This window comes from Sinocyclocheilus anshuiensis, unplaced genomic scaffold, assembly GCF_001515605.1.
Source record: "Sinocyclocheilus anshuiensis isolate Anshui unplaced genomic scaffold, SAMN03320099.WGS_v1.1 scaffold68, whole genome shotgun sequence".
In the NCBI taxonomy this organism is placed as follows: Eukaryota; Metazoa; Chordata; class Actinopteri; order Cypriniformes; family Cyprinidae; genus Sinocyclocheilus; species Sinocyclocheilus anshuiensis.
In genome coordinates, this window is record NW_015555741.1 from 589,311 (window position 1) to 601,985 (window position 12,675).

At 34.7% G+C, this 12,675-nt stretch overlaps 1 protein-coding gene across 1 annotated transcript in view; it reads left to right on the forward strand.

Moving 5' to 3' along the window:
* Positions 1–9,155, forward strand: part of LOC107673279 (sorting nexin-33-like) — a 14,647-nt gene extending 5,492 nt beyond the window's left edge. The window contains exon 2 of the mRNA XM_016466806.1: positions 8,480–9,155. Coding sequence (XP_016322292.1) covers positions 8,480–8,733 — 254 coding nt within the window. The 3' untranslated portion in view covers positions 8,734–9,155. The remainder of the gene's footprint in view (positions 1–8,479) is intronic.
* The last annotated feature ends 3,520 nt before the right edge of the window (positions 9,156–12,675 follow it).

A 12,675-nucleotide genomic window follows, 5' to 3' on the forward strand; every position in this document is an offset into this window, starting at 1 on the left:
TACTTAGTGGAGAAGAGGAGAGAAGTTTCCACAGCTTAGCAGAGCTGCACACACTTATATGTGACCAAAAACTAAAAAAAGAGAGATAAGAACATGTTTGTTTGGAAGCCAGTTACATCTTTAAAGTTAAATTTGTATTTCAATTTAAGAATGAAATAATTTACCTGTTGAGAGTGTTTAGTGTGTTGATGTAGTTGGATCACTGAACTCCAGAAAATCAGTAATGAGCTGCTTTGTCAGTTACCCTAAACTCTAACACAAAAAAACATTTCAGCATGAAAGGGTTCTTCAGAATACTATGGTTCTAAATAAAACCATTACTGCATGTAAAGAAACTTTAAAGAACAATCTTTTTTTTAGAGTGTAGTAAAAAAAAAAAAACACAGAAAGTGAGAGAAATAGTGTGCAACTGAATTAAAATGTAAAAACTTAAACTTATTTTATTTTAGTTAGTTGCCGAGGCTTGAAGTACTAAGCTAAATTAAAACTGAAGGAGAAAAAAAAGAAAATGAGTAAAACTTTAACTAAAAAATAAAATGAAAATGGAATTCATTTTAATTTTTATGTAGTTTTTAGTCATAAAAAATGAATAGCTATGTCCAGACATTTGCCTGGCAGTGTATATTAATGCTTTTATTAACCGATTTATATGTCTTTCATCATCATCATAAGTTCATTAATACACATTTTTAATTTTGTTAAAGATAAGCAATTAACTTTTTTATCATTTAAAGGTTATGTAAGTGATTTCAGCTCCATCTCCAAAATCACATCCTCCAAAGATATGTAAGCAAAACTCAAAACGCAGGTTGATTGACATGCAGAGAGCACTTCTGATTGGCTAAAAGGCATCATAGAGATTGTGTGATTTCTGTCAGGTGGTGGATCCATTTATGTGAGGTATTACAACAATGCTTACATGAGACCCTGACAACTGAGAAACTGTAATCAATGAGAAGATTTAATGTTGTTAAACAGGTGCAGTGATGTGTTCAATGTGGTGAGGTCAGTAGATTGTTGAAGAGAACAGAAATGCGTTTCATCTTTATTACTGAGTTTGCTGAAGGTGTGATGGGTCACATGACCGAGGCACATGCCAGATCCCAGATTAACTGTAATGATTTGGAATAGATTTAATCCCATCCTTAAATCATTATTGTGCCTTTTAGGTTAGTTAACGTAGCATTATTCTGTAGAATAAGTTTGCGCTAATCAAATAACCACCCTAAGCAAACATTTGATGTGGGAGTGCGTTGAAAGGAGGCCAGTATGATTTCTCCAGTTTCATGTCCACACCCTATAACGGATCTTAACATGATTACCGTTCATGTTCAGACACAATGGATCTTAGCGTACAATGGAAAATGGTGTTTTAAATAATCAAGTTGCTAATAGCAACTAATGTATGCACAGCATGCCTCCTACAGTAGAAGCCAATTAGAGTTTATTATATCGATTTTATTATACACACAGATTTAGGAACCGTATTCTTGATAGCAACAGTCATTGATTCATTGCTGAATCAACACTGATGTTTGATTTCAGTCCAATATTTAAATTGCTTATTAATTCTGATATTGATTCAACATTAAATCAGAGTTATTTTAGCATCATTGAAATTCTAGTTAATATTTAGAATTAATATTTATATTTACATTTATATTTATTTTTTATATAAATATATAAAATAAATTTATATAATATATATATATATATATATATATATATATATGTTCTGCTCGTAACTTTTTTTATTATTTAATTTTAGTTCATTATTTTGGTAGGCTACATTAAATAAATAACTTTGGTATATTACATTTTTTGTATATTAAATCAATAACTGTTGCTGTCTGGGAGCACTTTAACTTAAGAAACCATTTATGGCTTACAGTTAATCTTAAAATATATTAAAAACCACTATACACAGTAATAAAATATAAACGTTCTTCAAAAACAACATTAAATGGCATTCATAATGTATTTAATATATATAATGTGACATTTAAATATGTGACCATTTAGCAGGAAATCATGTGGGGTGGGATTTAATTTTATATGTCAAGATGTGATTAAATGGAAACGTTATTCTATGATATTATTTGTTCATTAATGTACTTGTATGATTTATACCGATGTCAGAAGGAAATTTCATTTTAGTGGCTAGTATAGGCCTAAACCAATAACATTTATTAAAGAACGTAAATACAATTTGAGTTTAATAGTTTTAATGGATAAAACAGTGTTGGCTTTGTCCTCTGATTTACCTGCAATAGGTAAAAATCATCTTCCGTCCTGCATTTAGGGGACAGTAAAGCGACTGTAACGCCGGGATCACGATATGTGAAAATTGAGCATCTGTTTCTCTTGTGAGCCGCACGACAGCACAGGCAGAGGTCAAAGAGAACCAATGAACAGAGGAAAAACAATACATGACCCAGGGAAATAATAACAGCCCTCTCCGAGCGCGCTCTGTACGGCGTTTGTGTGTAATCAGATCCACCGTGGGACGATAGGACACTTGACCCTAGTCCAGAAGTCAGCTTGAACCCGACCGAATTAAAGGCTACAGAAATATTTAGGTCTTCCAAAAGCAGTGGGATATGAATTTAGCTTTTAATGCATAACATATTCTGCCTTAGCAAATAGGGAGAGAATGAAAAATACGAGTGAAAACAAAAGGCGTTCCAGGCCTCGGGCTCTGCGTGTACAGTAGTGGTGAACTCTTTGGATTGTGTGGGTGTTGGTCTGATTTAATTGCCAGTAATACACACTCGCACACATGCATCAGAGTTGTGCGTTTTTTGGAGTGATTCTTGTTGCTTTTAGGTCTGAAATAAAGGGGAATAACATGTCAGGGCAAAACCTTGAATTCCTCTCGGAGGTTCTCATTGCTAACTGGCAGCAACTGAGCTGGTTTTGTACTTCACGCATGTGTCTTAAAAAATCAGGAAGTGTAAGCATGTGTGAATGAACAGGAGAGATATACAGGATGGGATAGTGGATGATTGCTCCTATCCTATAATTGTATAGCAGCTAAATTTGTAACTTTTACTCACTATGTATACACTTACGAATTGTGACCCTCTCTGTGAAATCCAGGCTAAAGTCTCAAAATCTAAGGGGCCGTTTACACAACAACGTTTTCATCCAAAAACGGGAAACTTTTAATGCGTTTTGTCTGTTCGTTTACACAACAATGGCGTTTTGGGGACTGAAAATGCATATTTCTGAAAAGGAGTTTCAAAGTGCAAGTTTTTGAAAACGCCACCGTTGTCGTTTCTGTGTAAACACCCAATACGGGAATCTTTGAAAACGGTGACGTCATGCGCATACGTAGTACGTGTTAGGTATGTAGACATGCGCAGTACATGTCGATTTTAAAGGCAAGCGCGAACAAACATTCACAACAATGGCGGAGTACATGGTAGTGTTATTGCTGCTCAAGAGTTTGCTAACGCTTCTTCAGCAAAGTGTGGATTTAATTCACCAATATTACAACCAACAGTGGAGACGCATCATATACATCATATAATCGTCACTTCCTTACAGGTACTGTTTACTAACAAGGTGACAGCGCCAACTACTGGCCTGGCATACGTAATACAGCGATTTTGGACATTTTCGTGGATATGTGTAAACGCGAATCGTTTTGAAAACATTGTCGTGTATACGTGAAACATTTTAAAAACGCAAGGGACAAACTTTTCTGTTTTTGACTACATCGTTGCCATGTAAACGTAGCCTAATAATGAGATAACAAGCATCAAAGTTTGATTTCAGCCATTAATTAGGGTGACCATACGTCCTCTTTTTCCCGGACATGTCCTCTTTTTGGACCTAAAAAAATGCGTCCGGCCGGGATTTCTAAATCGCCCAAAATGTCCGGGATTCGACTTTTCTACAGTCGCCATTCATTGTGTGCGTTTTTGCATTAAAGCCCTGCGAGGGACTGTTTTCTTAATCCTGCTCTCACTGAATTTCTGACCATTATCGCCCGCTCCCGTGATTTTTTGTGTCCAGTCCCGCCCACTCCCGCAAACATTCTAATATTGCATATAATTTTTGCACATCAGGGAGCCGCCATCAATATGTGGAGTATTTAAATCTCTTTTGAATGAGCACTCGCTGTTCACTTACGATTTCGCGATCACGCGCGCTCTGTATAAAGGAAGATCAGATATTTGTCGAGCTCAGGATCTGTTGAGCAGCAAATCCTCCAGCATGAACTTGTCAATCATCTCTCCTCTCATCCCGTGATCAGTCAAATCTGACTCCTTCAGCTTATGTTGGATGCATGGAAGTCCACGTTTTTTTCCATGGAATTGGGCTACTTTTAAACTGTTGCCATGGGTTGATTTTCCCCCGTGGGTTTTAAAAGTTGCATAAATTACATTTGACTGAAATGCTTGTATTGAAACATTTTGCATTCTACCCAGGGCCGTCGCTAGTAGAAAGATGGTGACGAATACGCTCTTGACTGAATACATTTTTAGTTTTAACAAGAACTAGCCTAATCTATATTTAATTTATACAGTGAAGACTATGCAATGCTATTTTACATTTGATTATTCGGTTAACATTGTTTAATTTCTATCTTTGTTCTATTTGATTTACTCGCAATGTAGAGGGTTGCATTTGATTATTCGATTTTTGTACCTGAATGCCTACAAACTTGAAAAAACTAAACATTGTTTAATTTCTATCTTTGTTCTATTTATTTATTTGTGCTATTTACATGATTTCAAACAGGGTCCATGGGTACAACCTGCACCGGGGCCCCGCAAACTATTTTGTTCATAATCAGATCAGTTTTATCTGTAAAAAACAGTGTACTAGAACTATAAAGCTCACTCAGGCATCCCATCAGAGTTACCACAGGTGTAGTTTGTCACATTAGAAAGTATCCAAATCTAATTTTAAAAAGCATATATCTATATTAACCTAATATGCTTCTTTCTGTAGTTTTGCTTGAAAAGTGTGGTTGTGTGATCTTTTTGGCCCACCGTTATGGTTTGTTTCTCCACTTCTGGTGTCTGAGAATTTGCTCTGGTATAAATTGAGCTGTGACTGTTTTTCCAGTCCAAAATTCCTCTGTGTTTCCACGGTGGTGCTGTTCGACACATTAAATGCAGTTCTGTGGCTTCAGGTCAGTTTTTCTTTGTGCTATTAACATTAATTTCACCTCAAACACTGAAAGAAAGATCAGATCATACACTGATCATGTGTCTGACTGAAAGTTAGGATTTGACATGTTTTCCATTAGAAAGCCTCCAGACATTCCCTCAGAGTAAACAGAAACCATATATACTAGCGTTTATATAGGAAAACAAATAAACAGACAGTCACTGACCACAGAAATTATGCACAGACAGTTTATGGATTTTCAGCTTCCTCTTTTAATGGCTCTGCTAGGACCGTAGCACACAAGCAATGTAGTTTTGCATGTTTGAAAATAAAGAACAAGAGGAATTCACTATATTCCAGTCGTTCATGGTGTATGTTAATGTTTAGCATGTCTACAGTCCATTAGTGATCAAATCAGATTAACCCCACTTTCAAAGTTTTGCTTGTTGAGCATTACAAAGTGAAGAAAACTAGATGTTTGCAACGACAGAAATGTGCGCATGACATTGATAATGATATGAATTGTTTCTCAAATCAGCATATTAGAATGATTGGACTTGTGATGGTGCTTGTGCAGATTGCCCAGGTTTGAATCAGACTTGCAACATGTCCTCTTTTCATTTAAATAAACATCTTCCATTTTGATTGAAAAATGTATGATTTTATAAGAAATCTGTCATATGTGTTTGAGTGAACAGAGAGTATGTGTGGTACAGGTCAATGCTGGGTTGTGCCTGGTACTGCTGGACGCTTGTTCCTGTCCCTGAGAAATTCACCCTATCATTTCATTGTATCGTAGTTTAAAGGAATGCATCTTGGAAAATGTATTTTTTCTTTGCTCTTTGTAGATTTAACTTATTACAGCTCACATATACTTCAACGTCTATTCAGTATCCAGCAATTTGGCTTGTCCTAATGAACGGCAGCCTGAACTACACTGGTATTCAGAGGTTAGCTAATAATAACAGAGTTTATGTACATAAAATTTGCATAGAGTAACTATGGTTAAATGTTGTATATTCATATGAGATGAAGATTTCTATTAGTGGTCTAATAAAAAACCTGTTTTATTTCATATTGTATGTGGATTGCCATGTTAAGATCACAGTTTTATCTTGTATTTGTAGAGCATTTCTACATTCATCAGCAACTAACAGCAGTTGCTTTAGCGTGATGTTTTTTGTATGCAAAACCTCAATAAGGAAGTCCATTTCCAGCACTTTAGAAAAAAAATCATGCTTTGGTAAATCATAATTATAACAAAAAAGCTCATAAATCTGACATAAAAAGTTGAAATGATGTCATACTAATGCATAATACTATGATAAAATCAAAATTGCACAAAATGTCATAATCATGACACAGAAAGTCAGCATTATGAGATAAAAAGTCATAATTATGAGATACATTTACATGACAAGAGTCATAATTATGAGATAATTCTAAATTATAAGTCATAATTATGAGATAATTATAAATGATAAGATAAAAAGACATAATTATGAGATAAAAACATTTGATATTTTGTCATACTATGACTTTTTATCTCATAATTTTGACTGTCATAATTAGAAAATGTTCTCATAATTATGACAGTATGTCATCATTTCTACTTTTTAATTTCAATTTAAACTTTTTGTCTCAATTTCAACTTTCTGTCAAAATTTTAATTCTTTATCTCATAGTTATGATTTACCAAAGCATTTTTTCTCATGTGGTGGAAATGGGCTTACTTACTAAGTCGCAGTAATTATGAGATAAAAAGTCAAAATGTTGACATTTTATGATTATGACAGTATGTCATAATTTAGACCCTTTATCTTATAATTATTACTTTTTAATGTCATAATTTTGACTTAGAATTTCATAATTTCAGCCTTTGAACTATAATTGTAATTTACCAAAGCATGATTTTTTTTTTTTTTTTATGAATCAGAAATGGGCTTCCATGCCTCGGGATAAAATGCTACAAAAAGTGTAGAAATGGGCCATTTTACTCAGTGGTTAGAAATTATTTCCAAAAATAAATATGTATTCAAACTTTGACCTTGTTTACGGGGCATAATATTGTCTTATTTTAGATACTCGCTGTGGGAATGCAAACAAGAGGCCTTTGCATACAGACTCTGGGCTTTCATTTGACTGTACTCGTTTGTTCTTTGTGCTGTTTATGCAGTGGGTTTGTAATCGGTCATTCTGTGAGCTGAAAGGGAATAAAGTAATAATAAATGCCATGTATCCAATCTCAAACACAAAGAACACGGGGCCAGACTTCCTGTGTCAGATTACAGGTGTGTCAAACACTGACCTCTGATCAGCCATTCACGCTGGGATTTCTAATTCGTCATGCTGTCTCTGATAATCTCTGGCTTTCCGTCTGTATTCTGTGCTGCAGATGGACACAGCATGTGATGATTTAGTGGATCTGTTGGTTCACGTCTGCAGATTCACTTGCATCTCTCTGAGTCGTGTGACTCAGCGGCTCCGTCCAGTGTGTGTGAGTGTGTGTGAGTGGTTTGTTCTGTCACAACAGAACGTGAACACTTAGAACCGGTTAAACTGGAAATGTGAAACAAATCTGAGGCAAAAAGCACTTTCATCTGACAAGTGAGATCAGAGATTCACATTTTTTAAAAATTCTTACTTTTTGCTTATATTGGAGTCTTGTTTGGCCTTTGCAATGTAGAGCAGGTGTTGCAGAAAGTGTGATTTAATCAGTATCTGTAATTATTTATATTTTTACAAAATACTGTGTAAAATGTGTGTAAAATTGTGTATATTTTTGTATATTTGCACTATATACAATACATTTTTGTATAATTCTATAATAATAAATACAGAGATATATATATACATACACACACGCAAAATTATGTTACTACTATACATAAATTATATAAAATTATGCATGTATTATTTTACTACTACTTTGTCTGCAGCATCATATTTTCTGTACTTACTCATTTTAGTAATTACAAAAATATGTTATCGAATATATGTAGTATTTATTTATTTATTATGTATGCGTGTGTATATTTTAACCACAACTTTGTCTGCAACATTATATTCTCTTTGTTTACTCATTTTAATAACTATAAAATGTTATTAAATATATGTAGTATTATTTATTAAGTTCTTTCTTTCTTGAAAGAAAAAAACTTGCAAAATGTTGGTAAATTAAAGAAATAATTGATAAATCAGTTGAATTTTGGTTAACACAAGCCTAGTCTTGTGCTAAAAATGAGCAAAATTAAACGTTATCTTCAGTGTCATTGCTAGTTCTTGACTAGTGTTTTTTGCATATTGCTACAATATTTAAAAATTTCTAAAACTTCTTTGTTTCATGCCCTCTTAGGTGCTTTTGCTAAGGTGAAGGAGTCTCAGCGTATGAGCGATGAGGGAAAGATGGACCAAGAGGAAGCGAATGGCATTCGTAAACGCTGCAGGACTGTGGGTTTCTCCCTGCAGGCCGAGATGAACCACTTCCACCAGCGGAGGGAAGTGGACTTTAAAGAGATGATGCAGGCGTATCTCCGCCAACAGATCGCCTTCTACCAACGTGTAGGTCAGCAATTAGAGAGAACCCTTCACATGTACGATAACCTCTAGAGCCTTTGCCGTCTGGACTGTAATGGAGATACAGCACTCCTGTGGATGGATATACAAGGGTTTTTTTTATTCCCAAAATTGGAATTTTCTAATTCCAGACAGGATTTTTTTTGCAAGAGAAACAGGACATTCTCACTTCTGCACTTAAAAATGTCACTTTTAACCCCAGAAACCAACAGTACAGTTGCCTTTGATAAACTATTCATGTATATCTTCATGTTTTTAATATTATTTAAATATCTGTGAGACCAATGTTACACTTTTTCCATATTTTTCTCTTCAAAACTCACAGAGTCAGGTGTGCGAATGACGTTACCTGTGCGTTAGCAGGTGCAGACACTAATCAGACTCCAAAAACTGTCTGGTCATGTGACGCAAGTTGTTTACACAATAGTTTGCCAAAAACGCAAATATTTCTTAAAAAAAAAACTAATTGCGAGACCGCGTCTTATTCAGAAGCAATGCAAAAAAAATTTGTCAAACGTTGAATGTTAGATTTTCTATTTTATGGCTTGTTGAGTTGCTCCGCCCACACTGAAATCTCATTGGTCCAAAAGCCTGTTGCGTCGCTGCAAAAAATAATTTTCTTATTTAGTATTTTTGTCTTGTTTTCTGGTACAAATTTCTAAACACTCGATAAGCGTAAAAAAAAAAAAATCTAAATTAAGCAAAAAAGTATCAATTTTATTTCGAGAAATATTTTAGGAAACAAGTAATTTTGCTTCTCAAGTAAATGTATCTTGATTTAAGAATGCTTAGATATTTGTACTGGAAAACAACAGAAATACCAAGAACATAATTTTTGCATCAAAATACCTTTATATTAAATATTACATGGTCTAATTGGCTTGGATTTGTTGTTTCGTGCAACATTTCGCTTTCAGTGACAACAGAAATATGACTTGATGCTTGAAACATTCAGTTGCCCAAATTTGCTTGGACTAGATGAGCTAGAAATAGCAGGTTCATGTGGTTTTGCTAACTTCCGGGAAGTTTAATCAGATAAAATGTTAATCCAGCTCCCCTTCAGGCAGAAGAAGATTCCTGAGTTTACGTGAAATGCATGGGTTTGATTTGATACAATGATCAGATGTGACGGTCATATGATATTCATCAGTGATTCAGATGAATAACACCAGGCTTCTTCGACTCTGTAATTTGTAGTCCGGTACTAATTTTTCCAAGTATTAAGACAAAACATGTTTTTGTGAATTCTTGGGCAAGAATCCCCACCCAGAGACTCTGAATATCAGATGGAAACACTTCAGTATTAGCATTAGCATTTAGCCTAAATGTTTGTTCAGGGTGTTTCTAAAGCAAAAGGGAGCTCGTATCCTCCTCTTCTCCTTTTTGTGTGCCCTCAGGAAAAACTTGAGAGGACTTTGAGCTTATGTTAATGGTTTTTGTTTTAATTTCCTCAGAAGTAGGCTAATCTTTATTTTTAGTTTTAGTCGCTAGGTTTAAGGGGTACAGAGGTTTGTGTAAATCTCAAGTCTGCAGTCTAAGTTGACTCTGTGGTTAAGAGTTGTGATTTTAACCATGCTTTTGGTTTAACTGTAAAACGTCTCAAGTTTCAGATTGTAAACTTGGAGGTTTACTGTTTGCACACTTAGTAACTGAGGACCAAAATTTAAACCTTTGGGTTTACTGATGTTTTGCTTTATACATGCTAAAAAAATGGAGCAGATTTTACGGAAGCCATTTCCCTTATGGAATAAAATAATAAAAAGTTAACTGACTTTTTATCTCACAATTCAGAATTTTTCTCACAATTCTTTAACATTACTTTTTATAAACTCACAGTTGAACTCAGAATCACAAAATATGAACTTGCAATTCTTAGAAAAAACAAAAAAAAGGGGAAAAAATAAGAAAAAGTTACAATTTTCTATTTTTATTCTGTGGTGGGAAACAAAAAATTTGCAATTGTGAGATTTAAACTCGTAATTCTGAGAAAAATTCAGAATTGTGAGATTTAAACTCGTAATTCTGAGAAAAGTCAGATTGTTGCATTTCATGTTGACTTTAGCATGAACATCCTGAAGAATATTTTTAAGAACTGACCAGTCTTGTGGTTGTGTTTTAGTGTCCAGATGTTTATGTGCCCGCAGAAGGAAAAGTTCATCGTTTTCAAATCAGTTTAAGCAACGCCGAGCGATCCCGTAGGGGATTTCTTTTCTGGTAACTGGGAAAAAAATGCACATAAACAAAAGCCCCTGCTTTTAATTCTCTGGAAAACCTTGGAACGTAAACAGACCGTGTGTCGGGGGTTGTGTCCACTTGGCATCTTCACTCACATTCCGGGATACAGCTGAGCTCAAACGCACAGCAGACTTCCTCACGCTTTAGTCATACCAAAGCAAAGACGGGTTTCCATGACTTATCCAAATATTACATTTGCTTAATGATCTTTTTGCATTTTGTATCGTCAGTGCCACATCTGAAGACGGATTACACACATTCTAAGAGAAATGGATGTTTTAATGAGCTGAAATATCAAGAAACTAAGAACAACAACTGCAGAAATGGACACAAAAACATTTCTTGGGGAAGGGCAGACCTCACACGGATGATTTTGGACTCTTAGGACGTGTGAGGCAGCGTCCAGCACATTGCTCAGTGTTTACTCACTGTATGGAGGACAGTAGAATTTATATCATGTGTAGATTTTACACTTTTTACACATTCTGGTGTTCAACGGGATCTGAATAAAGAGATCTCAAAATGGATTCAGTGTCTTTTTTGGTTTCATTTTGTAGGGGCCTTTTGTTTTATGAAAACTTTCTTGACTGGCACAGATTTATGAGTAATTGCATGCTGTTACAAACCAGTCAATAAAATGGCTCTGAAGTAGCAACGCCGAAAACAGCACTAGACAAAAATACAACATATCCTTTTTAGTGAACTCATTAGGGAACATGTGGACACATAAATGTTCATGTAAAATGAATATTTATAAAAAATTAGTAACTTTAAACCTTAGTAAGTTTTGCTAGATTTATGCTTTAAACAAGAATAATTGATCTAAATGTTATTTTTGTTAAATATTAAATATTAAAGGCAGGGTAAGCGATTTCTGGTAGCCAATGTTGATATTTGAAATCACCAAAACAAACACGCCCCTACCCCAAAAGGGTCTTGCCCCTATTTTGATAGCGCCGCCCCACATATACGTACACTGTATTTGAAATTACCAAAACAAACACGCCCTTACCCCAAAAGGGTCTTGCCCCTATTTTGATAGCGCCGCCCCACATATACGTACACTGTAAAAAAAATTCCGTCAAATTTATGGCAGCTGTGGTTGCCGGAATTTTACCGTAAAAAATACGGTAGCAACGTTTTAGGTTTTACGGTTTTAATTTAAATTTACAGTTAAATACCGTAATTTCATTAACTGATAAAATGTTAATATACCAACCTATTGTACTTAAAAGTACTTAAATCTGTTTTGTACCTTTGTAATACACTGATAACCACCAAATTCAGGTGGTGATGAGAAAGTCACATGATGAACCAAAGCCCATCACAAGCAGCTTTTAAATACTAACATACATAGAAGGTCATTCACACAAACACTAAACACCATCATGGTAACACACATGAAACTGAAATAATGCAATAAACATTCATTTAACAACATTAGGTGTAACACACAACCTGAATACACAAAACTGATAAGAAAAAACTAAGAAGAAACATAGTTATTTCAACAAAAAAACATCAAATTTGAAATGTAACGCAGGGAATTCTGGGAATGTAAATTTACGGTGATTGACTGTAAATGATACGGTATTTTTCACTTCCAAAAACGGTATACTACCATAAAATTTATGTCCAATACATGTAATGTCCAATACAGTTTTTCACCGTATATAGTAGGGGAATTTACCGTTAACCATTTAACAGGTTTTTACTGTAGCATTTTTACAGTCTTTTACC